General features: G+C 30.3%; 1 protein-coding gene and 1 long non-coding RNA gene across 2 annotated transcripts; both read right to left on the reverse strand.

Moving 5' to 3' along the window:
• Positions 1 to 6,815: 6,815 nt before the first annotated feature.
• Positions 6,816 to 10,958, reverse strand: LOC105252922 (maltase 1-like). Its single transcript, XM_011260585.2, has 8 exons — positions 10,787 to 10,958; positions 10,331 to 10,518; positions 9,897 to 10,166; positions 9,001 to 9,243; positions 8,730 to 8,912; positions 7,824 to 8,058; positions 7,394 to 7,736; positions 6,816 to 6,951 (listed from the first exon to the last, which is right to left on the reverse strand). Exons 1-8 carry the CDS (start codon positions 10,941 to 10,943, stop codon positions 6,882 to 6,884), a joined length of 1,689 nt encoding a protein of 562 aa, XP_011258887.2. The 5' UTR covers positions 10,944 to 10,958; the 3' UTR covers positions 6,816 to 6,881.
• A 4,365-nt stretch (positions 10,959 to 15,323) lies between these two features.
• On the reverse strand, positions 15,324 to 15,736 carry LOC112637486. The gene is made up of 3 exons (XR_003122573.1): positions 15,618 to 15,736; positions 15,423 to 15,535; positions 15,324 to 15,352 (listed from the first exon to the last, which is right to left on the reverse strand). It is a non-coding gene; the product is annotated as an uncharacterized LOC112637486 (long non-coding RNA).
• Positions 15,737 to 23,087: the final 7,351 nt, after the last annotated feature.

Consider the following 23,087-nt stretch of genomic DNA (forward strand, 5'->3'; position numbering starts at 1 on the left):
GATGCTGTTTGTACTTGTTGAATCTGAAAATTGTTTATATATACTTTAATGACTAAGGAAATCAGTTACTTCTTTATCAATCGTGCTTATAAATACAATATCTTACGCTCGAAAAACCCAAATAAATGACATAGAACAAATGGCTTATTTACTACAGCTATGTGTCTTAGTCATCAATCAATCACTGCTAGAGATAACAAGTTTCATTCATATATCGTAGAATTATTGACACAATATCTACAGGGCGTCTCAAAAGGCAAGAACCCTTAAAAATTTCGAGAAATATATATTTTATAGAAAAACGTTTTAGATAAAAATTGTAAAGTTTAAAACGATCTATTTACTGCTTGAATAATTGCCTACTTAAATAAAGCCATTTTATATAGTTCATTCAAGAAAAATATATTCTTATGATTTAAGATTTAATTTTCTTGAGTGGAAAAGAAACAATATTAGATAGAAAATAACATTTTTAAATCAAAGATTATAATTTTCTCAAAGTAGAATTTAATAATTATTCTTGAGGTGGACAATTACAATATTAAAATAAGATTGTAACATCGTTGAAATTTAAAATTATTAAATTCTTCTAAGAAGTTTATAAATTGTTGCGTATATACGAAACAATGAACGCGTTAGTTTAAGTATATAAATTTTGATTTAACACTTATTTCTTTTCTGTGCATTTTGCGATATTTGTTTCGAATCTTTTATAATAAGATGTTTAATCAACTAAAGCAAGATCGATGAATCCAACCAAGACTTTAGTTGTCTGGATTCATGACCGATCTTACCGTAGTCGGTTAGACATCTTACCATAAAAGATTCGATAACTTCAAAATGGATATCGCAAAGTGTATAATATTATAGCGCTTCGAAAAACTCTCAAGGTAAGTTATAAGAATATCTAATAAAAAATAAAAGCTTCCGTTTTAAATTCTATAACTTTCATTTGAAACATTTTTCTATAAAACTTATATTTCTCGACGTTTATAAAAAGTACGATTTTTTTGGAATACCTTATATATTACGACAGACTCTTTATCAATAACATTACCCATACAACATAGAACATTACCATAATTTACAATATTTTGTGTTGTATGAGTATAGTTTTAAATTAGATCTAAAAGTAACCCAAGGATTGCATTTATACATAACTTGGAAATGTTATTTATATACCGAATTATGTATATCGTGGTGATGATAATGTACGTGACAATATATTATAAATTATATCTACAAGAGATAAATTGCAAATTATTTTCTGCAAATAACAAACCAAACAAATTATTATCACCTGGTAATGAAAAAATGTACATAATAAATACTTGAGTAAGAAAAATGTAATATAGTGTAATACATATCATGTAGCATAATTATACAATACAGTAAAATATATTAAAATAATTTTTTTCAATAACTTTAGTTTGACAATCTCATAATTATTTCAAAATTGCGACGATAGAGTATTTTGGAAGCTAAAATTATATTTAACAGAAAAAGAAAAGTAGAAAAATATGTTTTCCTCAAAAAATATATTTTTGAACTGCATTATATATATATATATATATATATATATATATATATATATATATATAAAACTTATAATTAATAAAATATTGTAGAAGCAAGAGAACAGCAATTACTTTTATATGTAATAATTGTGCATTTAAGTTAATAAATAAATATTATAAATAGTTTCGATCTATATAATAATATAAAAAATATTTTTCGAACTATTGAAGAAAACATTGAAATATTACCTAGAAAAGAATAGAGATTGCATGAAAGTATACATGAATAAGAAATAGAAATTGAGAAATTTTTTTGGCACTTGAATTGGGAAAAATATCTTTAAAAATATCTTCAAAGTACAAAGCTTAATTATTTAGTAAAATAATGTATCCAAAAAAACCATTCGGCAAGAAAAAATCCATTAAAGATAAACCATACCCAGATTATTCTCATATTTGGATATTAAACATACTGTTAAGGTCAAACGCATCTCCTGAAGTAAAGCGGAATTAAGCGAAATGGCACAAGCGACAAGAAATAGAGATGCATGGGTCATCCAGTAGAAAATGAAAAAAACAGAGGATCCAAGAAGATTAAAAGTACAATTAATGTCACACAGCACGATATGTCACACAACAATATAATCTTGCATTGTTTCTGTTGAGGGAACAACAAAGGCCGCCTGGTAGCGTTAGGTAAATATTTAATAAAGAATAATTTAGCGTTATATCGTCAGAGAAGATAAGTTTTTCTTGGATTTTCCTTTTTCATTACAACTGACATGGATTTAGGATATTGATATCTTTAATTATGATTAATCTTGCTCAAAAAGATTCAATAGTTAAAAATGCAAAGATAGCGAATGATCACAATATCTATACGTATTTAAAAATTTATTTTAAATATGGCAGAGAAAAATCTAAGATTTTGTGTTCTTTTATTTTGTGAAATGACTGTTCTTTTTCTGAAATTTTGAATTATTTAAATTAGTAACATAAATATGTATTCAATATATTTAATCTATTAAAATAATCGTGTTTAATTATTGTTTGAAAATCATAAAGATGATACATTAGTAGTATATCCTGCATCTTTATTATTTTAATGGAATGGAGGATAAAGTGCGAAACAGATGTAAACGGGATCTGCTATCCGTCGATATGTATCATTCGAAAGAATGTCCTTAAATGCTTGTCAAAAAATGATACAGTTATTACGACGTACAACATGTTTCCGCAACATACACATCATTAAGTCGGGTTTCTATCTGCTCACTTAGAGACGTGCTTTACTGGGCTCGCAGGATAAGATCAAAATGGGAATAAGAAAAAAGGAATCTGTTTTTATCATTCTATTATAATGAAGAGTTGTGAAATTTAATAATATAAATAAAATATTTATCTAATAATAAATAAAATAATAATAGATAAACTAACATAAATAAAATTTAATTACAAATTTGGGCAAATATAATGAAAAATACTTATAATGAAACTTATATTTGATTTTTAAATATAATAAATTATAAAAACTCGATATAATCATTATTTTCTTCTAAACATAGAGCAATCCTGCTGAAAATATCTCTCACTTATTTTATCAGAAGAGTGATCTCTGTCCATGAATCTTATGCCTATGGATTTTTTTTATGTGAAACATCTTAAAAAATAAAATATATCACACTCTGCCGGAAAATGCAGAAATTCTTAAAAATAGAATTCATAACGCATGTGCGGAAATCACTTCTCTCATGATAAGTCGCGTGAATGAAAATTTCATGCGCATAGTTGCTTTATGTTTAGAAAAAGATGGTGGTTATATTGAACATTTATTGTAATTTATTACATTTAAAGATCAAAAATATTTGTCATTATAAGTATATTTTATTATATTCGTTTATTATATTTATTACTATATATGTTCAAATTTATTAAATTTACTTATTAAATTTACGTTATTAATATATGTTAATATATATTAAAATTTATTATTAAACATTACAATTAAATGTTATAATGTGTTATTAAACAAATTTGTCAATTTATTAGAATTGAATATTTTATATATACTACTATTATCTATATATTATTAAAAATATATTTCATATAAATATATAATATATATTATTAAATATATATTTTATCTGTATTGTTAAATTTCGCAATTATTTACTATAATAAAAAGATAAGATTTCCCTTTCTTTTCTCCCCGTTGAACACGTATTCAAATCTTATTCAGCAAGTCTAATAAAGTATGCCCCTGACGATGGGCATCTTGACTTAATGATGTGTATGGTGCCGAAACACAACTGTACAATATATTAAATCGAGAATATAAAACTAAATTTATATACATTATATAAGTTATGTGTTTATATGTTGAAGTCCAGGAATATCATTTATGAATATTAATGAATAAAAACCGATAAAGGTAAAAATATATAAACTTTAAATTTTATAAATGCGAATAATAGAAACCAATTTGAGTTCTAATCGCAATTTAAATTTTTTTGTAGATTAATTAAAAAAGAGTGATATTCAATATAACTCAAATAGTAAGAAATCATAAAAGTCAAGCATTATTAGCCATTTGCGAACTTAATTCAAATAAACGATGGACTCTTAGTGACACATATATATAAAATAAATCATTGAATTTTATACTCTTCATTAAAATTTGTCTAGTGCTCGCCATTTGATGATTTACTCATCTAAAAGAGATGTGAGTAAGCAACAAGAATATTATAAGCTATCAAAGATCCGTAATAATTATCAAATATTTAATACTTAGAAGAACTAAGCGAGAACTAATGGAAAAAGATGATTTAGAGAGCTTACCTAATAAATTTATTAAGAAGGTGAGATAATTGAATGCATATAAACAACTCGTATACAAAAAAAATTTAATTTATTTCCGTACTCTATTTACATAATTCTCAGCTCAATGAATAAAAAAGAAATATATGTTTCATTTGGCATAAAATATATTATATACCTATTTATTTTTCAAATTTAAATAAACTAGATATTGAATCCGAAGTAAAATAGTAATATTTATATAATCATTAAAAATGTATAAATGATCAAACAATACATTTTATTCATACAATTATTATCTATTTCTTGTTCTTCTATTTCAAGATAAAGAAACGCAATTTTCGAAAACTCAGAATAAATTATTAGCGATTTCGATGTAATAACGCACGAGATATTGTTGCTTTTACTACGATTACATCAATTGTGTTGTCAGTCGGCAATAATTCACGCATACGATGTTCACAATGATGTGAAACATAGTGGAATAATGAATGCGAATTCTGATTTATTGTCACGAGTGAGTTATATTAACATATCGTTTAAGGAAGAGGAAGATGTTGATATTGACAGGAGAATAACTGAAATATACTAATCGCTGAAAACCATTATTTCTTAATAATCACATTTCCAAAGTGAGAGACAGTAATTTACAAGAAGTCGTTATATAAACTATAAAAAGTCTCACAAAATTATTTACGTACATATTATTTACAATTAATATAATATATAATTCAGATGGGATTGTGCTTAATATAATTAAAGGAATTTTATAAAAGAATAAACAAAGAGAATAAATTTATTATTGTTTCTCAATGAACTGTTCTGATAAACGTTATAGCATCGCAACTGTCTTCAATAAAGGATGCCACATTTAACAAATTTAAAAGTAAGTGTCGACTTTAAAGATCATAAAGTATGTTACAGTTACAGATGATAAAAACTATTATTTAAGCATGTTTTTTTATTGTATTTTATTATAGAAATAAATTCATGTATCCTTATTTTTTTGCTTCAAAATATAATAGATATCGTTACCAGTCCAAATACCGACCTAAGAATCTTGCAGCTCTCATTTACTACTAGTAGAGTAGGATGAACTTAGTAGTTGATAATCATTTATTATTATTTGACATTCATTGGAATGAATAGTTGGAGACACAAGATCAAGATAGGATTTATCGCTTTAGTCAGAAAATAATGTCTATATTTATAATGTCTATATTTATAAGTAGTATACATCACATATAATTTTCTCACGTGCACTGTTTTCTTTAATGTTGAACATTTTTCTTTCCAGACTTATTTGTTGATACAATGGAGGAACTTTGTAAGAGCTTTGTAAGAGCGAAAACTCGAGATAGGAAGCAATGTGCTGAGTAGCAACAAAAATAATGCTGCTATCATTCTCATTGATCTTAAATGTCACTGTTCAATTTTTAGTTTATTTCATTATATATATATATATATATATATATATATATATGTATATGTATATGTATATGTATACAAACATAATATGATGATAGTTATATAATTTATAGCTCTCATATATCGATATTTAATTTCATAAATGAGATAATTCTTCATAATATTAGATTAATATTCTATGGATAATGTTTTTTCTTATTTTATTGTATTAATGTAATATTTTGGAATGGTTTTAAAAAATATTGTATATAATTTCATTATTTAAATAACAATGTTAACATATTCTATATTTCTATATTTAACATATATATTAACAATTCAATAAAATTAAATATTAACATATAATTAAATGCGTATAATAATATATAATTTTAAATTCTGGAAGAAATAATGTAGCAAAATAATTAATATTATATATAATTAATAACATTATATTAATATTATTAATATTAATATAAAATTATATTAATATTATTAATATTAATATTATGTATATATATTAATATTAATATTAAAATTATATTAATATTATTAATATTATGTTAATAATATTACATATAACATAAATTTAAAGTTATGGATGTTTAAATTATATAGGGTGTCCCAAAACTCATAATCAATCTTTCAAAAACAGATTTCTGGGATCATTTACAGACGATTTTTCCTCAGCGAAAATGTCGATGAAGGCTATCATTTTTTGCATGTTCCCAATTTTTGTCATCATATATCTTTGCAATTAAGCCTTAAATTAAAAGCATCAACTAAAGTAAACTCTATTTAAAATTAATCGAAGAATGTGGTTTTGATAATATTTTATTTCTACAAAGCTTAGTTTACGAAAAACCCCTTATTTCCAATCACTTATAATTCGAAAATTATTAGTGCCTCGACATTTTCTTTGAGGAAAAGTCGTCTTCAGATTATCCCAGGAATCTGTTTTTGAAAGATTGATTACGTGTTTTGGGACACCCTGTATATGTTACAATTATCTAAGGATATCTTTTAAAAAGTCACAATTAAATAAAGTATTCTTTATTATTTTTCATTGCAGGAAATATTGTAATTTACAAGTGCATAATCGAGAAAGTGTCTACTCAAATATGTACAAAGGTAATATTTTCATTGAATGTTTAAAGACGTGTACACAGCAGCGGCTTTCCTGGGTAAATATATATTTTTTATGTCAACCCTGCAAAGATATATGAAAATGAATCACATATCTGCACACAGTATATGTCATTATCATATAATATTTATGAAGTTTACATAAAGTATGTCTATTTTTGAAAAATTAAGAAATGTCTTTTTTATGAATTATGTAATTATATATGTAATAACATATGTTTCAAATAAAAAATATATCTATAATTAAAATAGTTGCAATTAATTACAAATTTGTTATCAAACATATTTAAAAACGTACAATTATTTTTCGAGTAAAAATTGTTTTTAACTATTAAAATTTGATTAAGAAACACACTTAATAAAATGATAATGTTAATAAAGTGATTTTAGATGTTACTAAAATAACATTTTCTTTGTCGAATAAAAAGTTTTACTATTATGATTATTTAATAACACTTATAAGCATGTGTATGAACAAATTTAAAAAAGTATTTAAAAAGCCTTACTGTTGTTTTAGAGAAGAATGAGATTCCGAAGAAGCAACCTTGAGTTTCATTGTTTCCGGAAGATCATGATTTGACAAATCAACGTTTTGAGATATGTCATCCTTGTAGTTAATCAGAAGCAGCACGTAACGGTCACCGCTGTTTCTAATTACACCGAGGACATCATCGTTTGAGATGAACGATGTATAACTTCCTTCGGTAAGTGCTAGTTCCTTTCCGTGCAAATGAGCCAAATCTTTGTAGATGTGATAGTGCGAATTCTTAATACCCATCTTATTCTCCAAGTTTAGCTCTTTATAATTTAGATTCACCGGAAGCCACGTCGAATTCGCCATACTAAAACCTGCCATAATGAATAATTAATTGAGTCAGATTTAGATATATATTGTTAATAAATTAAACATCGTAAATCGCAAAAATTCGTCTCTACCTGCGTTTCTTGTCGCATTCCATTGAAATGGAGTCTGTTCTGGAGTGCGAGACATCGCGTTGCAGGTTTCGGGATCTTCTGTATCCTTACAGGATGTACCCTTTTCATCCACCATACCGATTTCATCGCCATAATAAGTCACTGCTATACCCGGCAAAATCATGGACAACATAGTCATTTGATCCAATCTTCCGGGGAAACGCGATGCTACGCGTGGATAGTCAGGATTTCCTAACTAAAAATATATAATTCATATTACATTTCAACCACATTTATTTTTAATTGAAAAAAAAAACAATTATTATTACACATTTATTATTAATTGAAAAAAAATTAATTTTCTCTTTTTTATATAACATAATGATAACAAAAAATCTGACATGATATTTTATTTGTCACAATTATTTTTATAATTAAAATCAAGGTAATTAAAATATTTAAATATTTTGAAAAAAATTTTTTATCAAAAATGCAAAGTATATTACATCATTTAAAAAAATACTAAAGCTTTGTGAAACTTTCACTGATACATAAATTATTGACAATTTGTTTTATATGTAGGGAAAATAATGAACGGTAGAAATATGCACAACTTGGATTTTTCTTAGAAAAGTTTCTAAAAATGTATGTGATAAAAATTTTCCACTTCGTAAATTTAGATCAAAATTTCTCATAATAATACGTCTAGTAAATTTCGCTATTTTCTTAAATTATTTTTGGAATAAAGTGAAATAAAATATTTGTCTTTAAAATTACATAATGCAACGTATTTGCAATATTTAATACAAGAAAGAATTATAAAGTGCTTTCTTTACATTGTAAATTAGAAAATATAGAATCTAGTAAATTAAGAAAAAAAGAAATGAATTTTCATTAAGATTATGATGACTTCGTGTGAATACGTACCACCCAATTGGCGATTGTACCACTCGGTAATGAATTTATGTAGTGGTCGATTTCTTCTTTGACATATTCCGCGGACGAATTAGCAGTTACATGTTTAATGATCTCGAAATTGGAAGGCAACAGATCATAGTTATAATATTCTATGATATGTGGAAAATCGGTATACGCCTCTATCATTAGTAACTAGAGAAATTAGAGAGAGCATATTTTCTAAATCAAATAAGTAAGTACAAAACATATAGATTTGAAAAAATAATATTGCTTTACTGACCTTTGGATCTTCATTAATTTCATCCGCATATTGATCAGTGTGTATTTTAATACTTTTTAAATACTCGTAAGTACGTTTTTGGTTAACGGTGTAAATGTGATCCAAATAATTGTAATCTTGCGGTGTGGCACCAGGCGCATAACTTCTAGGCTCATCTCGCAATTCTTTATCCTCGAAAATGTATGGGGCGGAAATTAGGTTGAATCCATCTATTCCCGTATCCAACCAGAATTCCCGTGTTTTCTATAACCGGTCAAAAAAAAAATCATTAAAAGCTGTATTAATAAGCCGAAAATGCTATAATGTGTAAAATGTTCTATACGCTTTTATTTATGTATTTTTCTAATTAAAAAACTTTGTTTTTTCACATAAATTTATATTTGGAATTCAATTTACGGTTATAAATTTTCACTGAAACTATTTTATATATAAATTAGAAGCTGCCTGAAGAAATTTATAATCTAGCTTAAATAATAAATTTTTAATCGATGCAAAAATATTATAACAAAAATAAATATTACACAATGAATTAATAGATAGACTATTAATGCTAATAAATAATGTTATAATGTTAAATAATGTGATTTATTTTATTTTTTGACATATTTATTACATATGTGAAAGTTGATATTTCGAGCAACGAGTTAAAGAATATATTAAACGTTTCAATTTAATAAAAATAATAATTAAGAAATATTAGATTGTGTATTAATAATACTGAAAAGATTTATTAACGTAATTTATTGAATATATAAACGCCATAGTTTCTTTATTAAGACACAAATAATGTAACTGAACCATTAGAAACATGTGTGTGTGTGTGTATAGAGAAAGAGAGAGAGAGAAAGAGGGAAAAAGAAAGTAACATTAACACTGAACTCTTTTCTATAACTTACTTGTAGCGCCTGCAATAGATCAGGATTCGAGTAGTTCAAATCAGGCATTCCAGGACCGTATTGATGAAGATACCATTGTTTTAGTGAATCGACATAAGTCCATGCGGAACCACCAGATATACTAATCCAATTATTAGGTGGAGTTTTGTTATCTTTATTTTTACCTTCTGCCCATATATAATATCCCTTATATTTCTCATCGCCTTGAAGAGCCTTTTGGAACCATAAGTACTTGTCAGACGAATAATTAAGTATGGCATCGAGAATCACCTATAAGGATACGCTAAAGTAATTACACACAAAGAAAATACTACACATCGATAAATTTCACAGACTGAAGACAATCAGTAACTCTGTACAATTAATTACGATTATAATTTGAACAATCAAATTATGTCACATATAAAAGTCATGACGTAGGCAAACCGTCGCACTTTTAAACCGAGTTTATGAGCTTCCGCCACGAGAGTCTTGAAATCATCCATTGTACCAACAATAGGATCGATTCCTGCATCATTAGTTATGTCATATTCCAAATCAACATTAAAGTCATTATATATGGACGATAAGCTGATCGCGTTGATGCCAGTATCCACGATGTAGGATAACTTTAAAGTTATTCCTAATAACATCAGAGAATAAAATTTTAAATTTTGTAAATATATCTACACTAAGCTTACGTTATTTTGAAGCTTTAATATTTTTCAATAATAAACGTATGCCAGAAGTTAACTAAATATAATTACCCTAATTAATCGAATAAAATTATAACATATATGTGAACGTAATAATACTTTATTCTTTGTATTCTTATCTTCTTATTTAATTTATTTATTCTTTTCTTCTTGTCTTATACGATACAATTAATAATTAAGTAACGATTAATATACCTTTTAAATCGCCTATGCCATCACCATTGGAATCATAGAAACTTTTTATATAAATTTGATAGATGACAGTGTTGTTCCACCATGACTTATTGAAAATCTCAGCTGATGAACTGCTGACCAGCAGCAAAAATGCGCATAAGCATGTTGTTACCGACATGATGCCGTTTTGTACTTGTTAAATTTGAAATTTGCTTATATATACTTTAATGACTAAGGAAATTAGTTACTTCCTTATCGATCATGCCTACTGAATACAATATCTTTCGTTCGAAAAAATCAAATAATTGACAGGTACAAAACTAGTTTATTGCAGCTGAATTTTTTATGATTATCAATCAATCACTGCAATTAATGACTAACGTTTTATTAAGATATTGTACAATTAATGACAAAGTCTATATAAATGACAAAAGTCTATATAAATGACAGAAGTCTATATAAATGACAGAATCTTTATCAATAACATTACCCATATAATACATAATATTACCATAATCCACTAATGTTTTGTGTATTGTTTTAGATCAGGAAATAATACAAGGATTTAAGCACGACTTGGAAATCTTATTTCACTATAATTATGTATAACGGTAACATACAATGGCAATGTATCATACATACATATTATTCAAAAAAGATAAATTGCATTATTTCTTGCAATTTACAAACTAAACAAATTATTACAGTACTTGATAGTAAAGGAAAGTATATAATAATACCTGATAATAACAAAAATGTAATATAATGTACATCATATATAACCATACAATATAGTAAAATATTAAAATAATTTTTTTCGACAACTTTAATTTCTCGATCTTACAATTATTTCAAAATTGCAACGTGACAAAGTATTTTGAAACCTAAAATTATATATAACATAGACTCTCCTATTAAAAATGTGCAGCTTATTTCAATTACTGTAATTCTTATCTAAAAGAAAGTTTATTTACAAAAAATAATTAATGTAGAAGACATACAAAAAAATAGATGCAATATATTTTAATTGAAAAACGAATTCTCCGTTAGAGAATTGTTTAAAACATCAATGAGAAATTTTTAATTGAATGATCTAACAAAATGATATTATATATTTTGTAGTAAATAAATTTGTATCTCTAAAAAAAATTTCATTTTCTACATCATAAATAAATGTCCCACAAGATTCGTTTTTTCTTCAACTTTTTTCACTTCAAATTTGTCTTTCGATTTTTTACTGTTTTTTACATAATACTTGTTCTGTGTAATTCTGTGTTGATTTGATATATTTTTCATTGTCTCTAAAAGCGACATTGCTGAAGCTCATACGAGATGACAAATTATCCAATGTCAGTATATTTTCTTCACATGCTCTAACAATAAGTGTTTATCTGTCATTTCTGTCCTGATACATGATATGGCTTTCAAACGCGATATTTTTAGAACGTTATCTAACAACAAGAAATTTCTACAAATTTATGAAAAAATACAATCCATCATACAATATGTATATTTTCTCGCCAGAGATCTAACGACAATATTGTAAGTGCATATTAAAGAAATTTATAATAAAAAATTTATACTTTAAATACATTTAAATCTATTTTTCTCTATATATATTATTCAATTTTCTGGCTATTCTTTGCCCAAAAGCCAAGTAAGTTTTAATATAACTCGGCATACAATTTTATAATCATCTCGAAGTGCTGCACATGCTTCTCCGAAGAAACTTGCTAGGACTGCTGTAAGAGTGCAATTTTGCCAATTCATGTTTCAAAAGCATGAGCATATACTTTTGAATCTTGAAAGTATAATTGTCAATTAATGTCAAATATGTTAAAGCATCAACAGCATTTGTTGTTAGATAACGTTCTAAATGGTAACATATCGCCTTTGAATATCATGTCATGTATCCGGACGGAAAAATAATAATAATAATATATATATATATATATATATATATATATATATATTATTATTATTTTTATTTTTTCATTTTTTTTATTATTATATTATTATTTTTATTTATTATTTATATTATTCATACAGGGTGCTTCTCAACATACAGATCGATAAGTCGGGTTGCCTATCTGACGATCGGTCTTCTTTTACATTATATAAAGAAGATCTTAAAAATAAAATTCGAAACGCGTGTGCGGAAATCACTCCTCCGATAATTCGGAGAATAAGGAAAAATTTTATGCGAAGGATTGCTTTATGTTTAGAAAAGAATGGCGGTTACATTGAGCATATGAGCAGTGTGAACATTAGAAAATAGTTTTTTGTTTAAATTCATTATATTTTATCTGTGTTATTATATTTCAATTGTGTCATTTTATGTTATTAATGTTATTTAAGTTATTTATGTTATTAAATATAATGTTATTTATGTTATTAAATATTACAATTACACTATATCAAAGTTAAAAGCTGATTTCACTTTCCTCATTCCCTACGGATTTGCATTCAAGGTATCAATCAAGGAATTTTTTCACTTTTCATTACATGATCGATCCTCTGATTTTATTATTTTTCAATTAATGCGGGGTCGGTAAAAGAAGACCGATCGTCAGATAGGCAACTCGACTTACCGATCTGTATGTTGCGGAAGCACCCTGTACATAAGAATAATAGAGATAAAATTTTTAAATACGCGACGATGTTTAATTAATAAATAGTTACCAATTATAAGTTTGCGGAAAAACTAACATAACTATCTTCATGATATTATTTTATTTTATATAATGCAACTTTTATAATATTACGACTTTTATTAGATTAGTTTTACAATACAGGTCGGCCAATTCCATAAGCTCTGTAACAACTTATTACGAACTCGGAAACTGAAACGGCTTTTTTAAAAAAGGCCTGTATTGTAAAACTAATCTTATAAAAGTCGTAATATTATAAAAGATGCATTATATAAAATAAAATAATATCATGAAGATAGTTATGTTAGTTTTTCCGCAAACTTATAATTGGTAACTATTTATTAATAATTTATTAACTCAAATTATTACGAACTCGGAAACTGAAACGGCTTTGAGTTCACAACTTCAATTATCTAATGCGTTCTCTAAAGGTAAATCAACTGTGCCAGTATAAAAGTATTTCAAAAAGGCTTTATAGATGATGTAAGAAAATTGATCATAATTTAACAAGGATATTTAAGGATATAAAACTTATGACCTAAGATAAGGAATTTCTAAATTTCATTACGATTACTTACACTTAGGCAACTTATTTGCCTGTTTACGCGAAAATTTTCTCTGTTGTCATCCGATTAAATCAATTACCTTAAATCAAAGATATGCGAATTAAGTAACAAATCCACATTTAAATGCGATAGACGACTGATCATTTCTGTGATTAATATAGAAAATTGACTGATAAAACTTTGTGAATTAGAATTTTAGAATTTTTTAAAATTGCGAGAACTTTTTCTGTCGCCATTCAATTAAATCAATTATTTTAAATAAAAATTACACGAACTAAATAACGCTGACAAAAACTAAAATAGATCTGTAATTCCTTCTATCATTAATTACTGCTTAATTACAATTACATATTGCATGTAATAAGTGTTAAATTTATTATTCAACGATTAAATCAGTCTTCATTATCCAGTCTAAATCAGTTTTTGAAAACACTACAATATATATGTATAATTAAAGAAATATACTAAATTCTTTGAGATAGAATAAAAATATTTTGCCACAAAAAAATTAGGATCATTTAGGATACAAAGCAAATGTCTCGTTGCCAGTTGTCAAACCCATTTATTTTATTTATAATCCAATTAGCGTTAAGCTAATTTGATTATAAATAAAATAAAAATGCATTTATTATAATACAATGATTATAATAAAATAATTATTACATATTATATATTCGCTTTTAGAGAAAACAATAGTGTCAAAAAAAATCTTATAATATTAAATCAATTTTTTATGATAGCATCAAATTTATTATTTAAGAATTGACTCAATTTTGTAAATATTCCAATTCATAAATAAAATTAGATAAAATCATATATCATATATGTATATTACGTAATATTATCTTAAACTATAAAATGGTAACTGAAACAAGAATTATTGAACATATATAGCTTCAATGATTCATGTATAGGAATAAAAAAACGATCTGCGATTTAGCTCGAAATTTATGTCAAAAGAATCATATTTCGAAAGTATTTCCTTTAGTTGCTCTGCGTATAAAATTATCCTTTGTACTCGTGTCTAACTTAATATACTCTTCCGATAATACTACAGCTTTCATATGACGCAGAGCAAACTGGAAGCAGAATTCCTCGAGTTCCTGTAAGTCATATACGATAATATATTGTATGATGATATACGATAATATATTGTATACACATAAATACATACATTACAATTAATAAATTCCGACAGTAATAGTAATTAAATCCAAACTGTGATACTTACCTTAGCATTGCATTCGATAGCTTTATTGTAGAAGAAAGCTACATTTGACACAGTAATGACTTTTTTTATTATCTGACTGCAATCTTTTATAAGATTGGTTTCACAATCGTACAATACGTATCGGCCAATTCCATAAGTTCTGTAAAAAAGTGTCGTTTCAGTTTCCGAATTGTAAGTATGTGATAATTTACATTTACAGTTTCAATTACTTAATGCATTCTCCGAAGGTAAATCGATTATGCCGGTATATAAATATTTCAAGAAGGCTTTATAAACGACGTAAGAAAATTTCTCTGATACCGTGTACACTGAATCCGATATGCTGTCAAAGAACAATGCTTGTCATTACGTAATCAAAGTTGAGAATTTCTGAATAAGAATACCAGTTTTTTTTCTAAGCTTACCTTTGAATATTTTCAGTCCAATCATGTTGAAACATATTTTTAAAATACTGACAACGAATCTTAAGGATAGTGAATATAAATAGGTTGTCCTTTGACTAATATTATAAGATCATTCGACAACTGAAGTGCAAATTATTAAATAATAATATTAGATTGTAAAAATTACCATAAGAATATGTAATTTTTCACTTGTAATGTTATAATTCAATATATGACTGGAGTGAGACTAAAAGTTTCAAAATAACCGTTAACACAATTGTAATTTATTTTTTCTAGTAGAAAAAAATTGCCCTAATTCTTTTTTATAAAATCTACAATTCCCTTATAAATCTCCATTCTTTATAACAACCAAATCAAAATGAAAATATGTATCACATAGTTTTATGCAAAATAAAAAAATGCATAAAGAATAATAATAAAACATATCGGATCGTCGAATATTGCTCTTAGAGACTTTAATATATTTAATACTTCTTTCACATACTTGAAATTATTCATAAACACAATCGATGAATTGTGCACACTACTCCACACACTATGCGCAAAATGGGCAAAACGCATCATGAATGTTCGAAACTTTGTGGGAAACGGTATAGTATTATGAAGATCGAAACAAAATTTACGTCACACATAGATAAGCTTGTCACAGCCAACGGCAACGCTCAAGTTACAATAAGCAGCGATATCCAAAACCTTTCCCATCTCGGGGATGTTTACCTGTCGATCATATCTTTCCTTATTATTTCGTTTCTTGTTTCACTCATCATGGCAATTATTAAAAAGCTTTTTATTAATAATTCATAAGTTACCACGATCGGTCCGGAAGGTTTCTGGTTGCTATTTACACCTTGTCGAAATAAGTTCGAACCCCAGGCATAGATTTCTCCTTTATTTGTGAACGCCAATGTATGCCCGTCTCCGCAGACCACCTTAACTGAAACATCAATATGTGAGATGAACGTGATACCAAAGAAAAACCAAATTACGCGCCCAGATTATTGTAGGGTACATGACCCTGGTACGCCATGGAAGGCGGGGGCGCTGGCAAGACAAGAGGGTAGTGTTGCGTCAGCGTGGCGTCAGTCGGCATATATACACGAGGGAGAGCGCGCGCGGGAAGAAGCGACCACGTGTGTCGAGGTAGCGTGGCGTCGGTCCGGCCGCACAGTTTTAAGTGTACCTCTATCAAATAAATAATGTTCTCATTAAGTCGAAGTACATGATTATTGCCGCTCGACAATCCTTACAAAAATCAGAAGCGGGATTAGGACGCTAGCACACGTAAGGAAACTTAAGAAACTCGAAGAAGTTGCGTCAGCCATCTTCCGTTATTGGTTGAGTCGCCGCGTGAGAGACACGTGCTATCGTTACATACTCAGAAAATCCGAAAAAACGGTCAACGAACGGAACGAAATCACAATGGATCCGAAGAAGTTTTCGATAACTCAACTAAAGGCCGAATTACGAAGACGAGACTTGCCGGTGCACGGACGCAAGGTAGATCTCATCGCGCGTCTGGATAAAGACGACACGAGTGGCACGTGGATGAATTCCGTTGCTTGCGCCGAGTGCCCAACGACCGCCTCAGATAAGGATCTATCGGACGAGGAAGTAGCATTGACCGCGAACGAAGAAGATGACGGTAACGAAGAAAGAACAATAGAAGGCCCAAGAGAGAACAGAAATCGTGACCGCCGAAATAGCGATGAATTAGAGCGCCGTTATCGCGACATGCAACTCGAATTTGAGCGTCGTGAAAACGAACTCCTGAGAAGAGAGTTAGAGATCGCTAGACGGGAGAACGAACAACTACGAAGAGCCACACCACCTGTAGCCGAGGGGGCACGCAGAACAGAGAACATCACCGCCATGTTGGAACTAGTGGGATTCTTCGACGGAAGTGCAGGTACGTTTAGAAAATGGGAGCAACAAGTCCGTCAATTGTGTGCAACCTATCGTCTCGATGATGACCGTGCTAAACTGCTCGTTAGCAACAAAATAAAAGGAAAAGCGAAGAGCTGGTTTCAGGCAGAAAACACGATTGCCATGACTCTTGATGAAATAATGGACGGCTTCCGGAAAATGTATGATCATCGTCCGTTACGTGTAGCCATGAGGAAGAAATTCGAGGCAAGAGAGTGGAAACCATCCGAGAATTTTGCAGATTATTTCCACGATAAAATAATCTTGGCAAAAGACGTTCCTATCGACGAAGAGGAAATGGTCGATTATTTAATTGATGGCATTCCGAGTGACCATCTACAAGACTTAGCACGAATGAAGGAGTTCCAGAAGAAGGAAGATATGTTACGAACCTTCGAGAAAGTATCCTTGCGAACACCTGTGAAAAACAATACGAAACGAGATTCACGACCGACGGGAAAGCACGACGTAAAATCAGCTGATTCACAAAAGGATAATGAGAAAAAAGGAGAAAATCAAGCGAAAAACGACGAAGGAAAACTGAAAAATCCTCGTTGTTATAACTGTAACAAACTAGGGCACATCGCTTCTGACTGTCGTCAACCTAAGCGCGAGAAGGGCTCGTGTTTCAAGTGTGGTGAGATGGGCCACATATCCAAGGACTGTCCAACGAAGACTACGTCATCAACGGAGGTTGCAGTTGTCAACGAGAAGGAAAATCCAGTCTACTCCATCTTCGGCTGCGAGGAGGACGAAGAGACATTTTTTAAAGACGTCGACTACGAAATAAACTGCACAAGTCTTCCCGATACAAATCATAAGATTAGATTAAACACGCTAATGGATTCAGGTAGTAAAGTCAGTTTTATAAAAGAGAGTTTCGCGTTGAAAGAAGCAGTAGAATCTTTCGGTACACACTCGGGAAATTATCATGGTATAAACTACTCACCGTTACGGATTATCGGGTATATACGGCTGAATATCACTATCGATAACGAAACAAAAAATAATATAACAACACTAGTTGTTCCGGATACGACTATGGTATACCCGGTAGTGTTAGGTCGCGACGTATTGAAGAAATTCGGTCTGGGTCTGAGGAAACTGGAAGTTCAAGTGATAGATGAGCTGTTGAACGTAGAAGTAGATAATCCGCGCGACACGGCATTAGATTCTCTTGGTATCAATCCCGAAATATCTCGTGAAGCACAGATTAGTTTGCGAGAACTCTTTAGGTCGGAATACGTTGAGCCCGCAAGGTCTATTAGTCCAAAAGTCGACATGGAGTTAAAATTAAGCCTGACGAATGAAACCCCATTCCACTTTAACCCACGTCGAGTCTCCGTTTCTGAAAAGGAAAAGTTGAGGAAAATATTAGACGATCTCCTGGAGAGGAAAATCATTCAGCCTAATAAATCCGAATATGTTTCCCCTATTATTCTAGTAAAGAAAAAGAATGATGAACTCCGACTTTGTGTGGATTATCGTGTGTTAAACAAAGTCCTGCGTCGCGATAATTATCCTCTTCCGTTAATAGAGGACCAAATTGACGTACTTAGAGATAAAAAGTATTTCAGTATTCTTGATCTGAAAGACGGGTTCTTTCATATTCGAATCGCGGATGAATCGATAAAATATACTGCATTTACGACACCGTACGGGATTTTCGAATATAGAAGAATGCCTTTCGGACTCAAAGTAGGACCGTCGAGATTTCAGAGATTTGTAAACGAAGCGTTAGTAGAATTGATTAGATCCGGAGACATTGTCGTATACATGGACGATGTATTGGTCGCAACCGTTACGTTAGAGCATCACTTTAAGGTCTTAAAGCAGTTGTTCAAGTGCTTAGTTGATAATCTGTTGGAGCTCCGACTCGATAAATGTCAGTTTTTATGCACAGAGATAGAGTTCTTAGGTTATCGTATCTCTAAAATCGGAATTCAGCCAAACAAGTCAGGGATTGAGACAATCGAGAAATATCCAATTCCACAAAATTTGAAAAGTCTGCAATGTTTCCTCGGGATGGCTTCGTATTTTCGAAAATTTATTGAAGGTTTCTCCGTTATCGCAAAACCACTTCATGAATTACTCCGTAAAAACGTGGAATTTAAGTTTGGGAAAGAACAACTAAAAGCGTTTCAGATACTTAAGCGAAAACTGCAGGAAGCACCTGTACTTAGTATATACAGTCCTCATGATGAGACGGAACTTCATACAGATGCTAGTTCGCACGGTTTTGGCGCCTCTCTTATGCAAAAGAAAACAGATATGAAGTTTCACCCGGTCTCGTATTTTTCAAAACGGGCGACCGATACTGAAAGCCGCTATCATAGTTTTGAATTAGAAACGCTCGCAGTTATCTATGCACTTCGCCGATTTCGCATCTACTTGCATGGCATTAAGTTTAAGATCGTTACGGATTGTGCGTCGTTGAAAATGACTTTAGATAAGAAGGATGTGTGTCCACGAATAGAAAGGTGGGCTGTCGAGCTTATGGAATATGATTATACTCTGGAACACAGAGCCGGCACCAAAATGCAACACGTAGACGCTCTCAGCCGCGCCACAAACATCCTGGTTATTGAGGATAACCCACTCGAGTTAGAACTAGCGTTAAGTCAAAATCGCGATCCCAAAATCCGAGAACTACGAGGGAAACTTGAGAAATCTCAAGATAGACAATACGAGATGCGAAATGGACTCGTATACCGAAAAAGAGATGGCGAGTTACGGTTCTATGTACCGGAAAAAATGGAAAGTCATGTATTGCGAAAGTATCATGACGAAATGGGACATTTCGGTCCAGAAAAAACGTGCGGCGCGATAGATAAGACCTATTGGTTTCCGCAAATGCGTATTAAGGTTAAGAATCATGTTCGAAATTGTTTAAAATGTATTGCGTTTACTCCATCTACAGGCAAGTCTGAAGGATTTCTGCATAGTATACCTAAAGGTAATGTACCGTTTCAGACATTTCACATCGACCATATGGGACCTATAGATCGAAGACACTTGATCAAACAACACATTTTAGTGATCGTCGATGCATTCACGAAGTACATTAAATTGTATGCTACTAAGACTACAACTTCAAGGGAATCCATCGATTGTCTAAGGCAGCATTTCGCTAACTATAGCCGCCCTCATACTATAGTGAGCGATAGAGGGACTTGTTTCACCTCAAATGAGTTTGAAGAATTTCTCAAGGAAAATAACATTCGACACGTGTTGATAGCTACGGGATCTCCTAAAGCGAATGGGCAGGTAGAACGAATTAACCGTGTGTTAGGCCCGCTCCTTGCCAAAGTAGTTGATAATAATGCCGGAAAGTATTGGTATAAGGCGCTAGCGGAAGCAGAATTCGCGATCAACAACACGATAAATAAATCCACGGGAGATACACCAAGTCGTTTATTGTTTGGAGTCGACCAGCGAGGCCCGAGCATTGATGGAATCAAGGAGTACTTAGAGGAAAAGGCTACACCAGAAACCCGTGATCTCGAAGTGATACGCGAAAGGGCCGCTAAGAATATTTCAAAGAATCAAGAATACAATCAGCGTTACTTTGACAAGAGTAGAAAAGAGCCACGTCAGTACAAGGAAGGTGATTACGTGGGGATCCGAAATTTTGATAATACTCCGGGGGCGCCGAAGAAACTCATCCCCGAGTTCAAAGGACCTTATGAGGTATATAAGATTCTCAGAAATGATAGATACATAATTAGAGATGTAGAGAATTACCAAACATCACGTCGCCCTTACGAAGGAACATGGGAAGCTTGCAACATTAGACCCTGGCGTGACGAAATCGCCTGACTATACCTAAAACACTTATCAGAGACCAAAGATTAGTTGATAAGCAGTAGTTAAGATTGTTTTGTACTTATTCATTATACTCTATTATCTTGTTTGTACTACCGTGTCCGAGGCCGGACAAATGATCAGGAAAGGCCGAATTGTGAGATGAACGTGATACCAAAGAAAAACCAAATTACGCGCCCAGATTATTGTAGGGTACATGACCCTGGTACGCCATGGAAGGCGGGGGCGCTGGCAAGACAAGAGGGTAGTGTTGCGTCAGCGTGGCGTCAGTCGGCATATATACACGAGGGAGAGCGCGCGCGGGAAGAAGCGACCACGTGTGTCGAGGTAGCGTGGCGTCGGTCCGGCCGCACAGTTTTAAGTGTACCTCTATCAAATAAATAATGTTCTCATTAAGTCGAAGTACATGATTATTGCCGCTCGACAATCCTTACAAATATCTCATGAAGATGTTCGATACTATAACATTCTTAGAGATGAAATATCAGACATAAATTTGAAAAATATTTACCTATTTTATCCGAGATTCTGATAATTTCGCGTGGGTATTTATAATATTTTGCACGGTCGAATATAATCTGGATGCTCTTGTTATCGCGCCAACCATATAGTTTACTTTCGTCAGTTACAACTATGTTAAAATTTGAATCACACGCGATACGGACAACTTTCCTTTTCTCCAATTCATGTTTCACCTGCCACGGTACACTAAAATTAGTTATGTTTTCGTTAACAACCTGACTATCATTTTCTTTCCAATCACTTTCTTCCGAATCATTTTCTTCCCAATTCTTTTTTCCCCAAGCATACACTTAAATAACAAACAATTGTTTACTTTATGAAAATGATTATTATCGTTATCATTGTGATAGCATAATCTTTTATTTACCTTTCCATCGCTAGTCAGAGCGAGACCACGACGCTGTCCGTATACGATGTCTACGATACGCTTGTCGCTTAAGCTGGCGACTCGAATAAACGTGGATACAAAATTACATTACGTCAAAAATTACATTACTGAAATACGAATACTTCGCGATTTTGCAGAAATAAATCTTTTAAAAATAACATAGATGTAATACATTTTTTGATCTGAATTACATTTGGAATATTTAAGTGTGAAGACACTACTTGAAAAGACTTGAGAAAAAATTCAGTTTGATATTATTCCATCCTAAGTAATTTTCATGATAAATTTATATACCATTTTTAGCCTTGTTGATATGTGTAAAAGAATTGAAAGTTTTCTCACATTTTTAAAATGTTACGTAACTAAGTGTGACAGTGTTGTTCCATCATGATTTATTGAAAATCTCGGCTAATGAATTGTCAGCTAATTGTCACTAAGCGACATGATGCCGTTTGTACTTTACGAATTTAAAAATTACTTATATGTACATTAATAGCTAAAAAAATCAGTTACTTTCTTATGAGTTGTTAATGTATGTTACAATATCTTTACGTTCGAAAAAATCAAATAATTGACAGGCACAAAATAAATGGTTTAATTACTATAACAATGTGAACGTTTTCATAGTCATCAATCAAGCACTGCGATAAATGACTTTTGTTAAAATATCGCGGAATTAGTCACAAAGTCTATATAAATGGCAGAATCTTTATCAATAATATTATGCATACACACAATACAGAACATTGCCATAATCAACTAATATTCTGTTCTATATTGTTTTAGACTAGATCAGGAAATGATACAAGGAT

The sequence above is a fragment of the Camponotus floridanus genome, unplaced genomic scaffold (genome assembly GCF_003227725.1).
Source record: "Camponotus floridanus strain SB8 unplaced genomic scaffold, Cflo_v7.5 scaffold17, whole genome shotgun sequence".
Lineage (NCBI taxonomy): Eukaryota > Metazoa > Arthropoda > Insecta > Hymenoptera > Formicidae > Camponotus > Camponotus floridanus.

What these genes read in the sequence shown, in the direction of transcription:
- LOC105252922 (XM_011260585.2), bottom strand. Translation starts at nt 10,943, where the DNA reads ATGTCGGTAACAACATGCTTATGCGCATTTTTGCTGCTGGTCAGCAGT. An exon ending in TGGCATAGGCGATTTAAAAG is followed by an intron (nt 10,519 to 10,786) that starts GTATATTAATCG and finishes TGATGTTATTAG; the next exon opens with GAATAACTTTAAAGTTATCC. An exon ending in CATTCTTCTCTAAAACAACA is followed by an intron (nt 6,952 to 7,393) that starts GTAAGGCTTTTT and finishes ATATCTTTGCAG; the next exon opens with GGTTGACATAAAAAATATAT.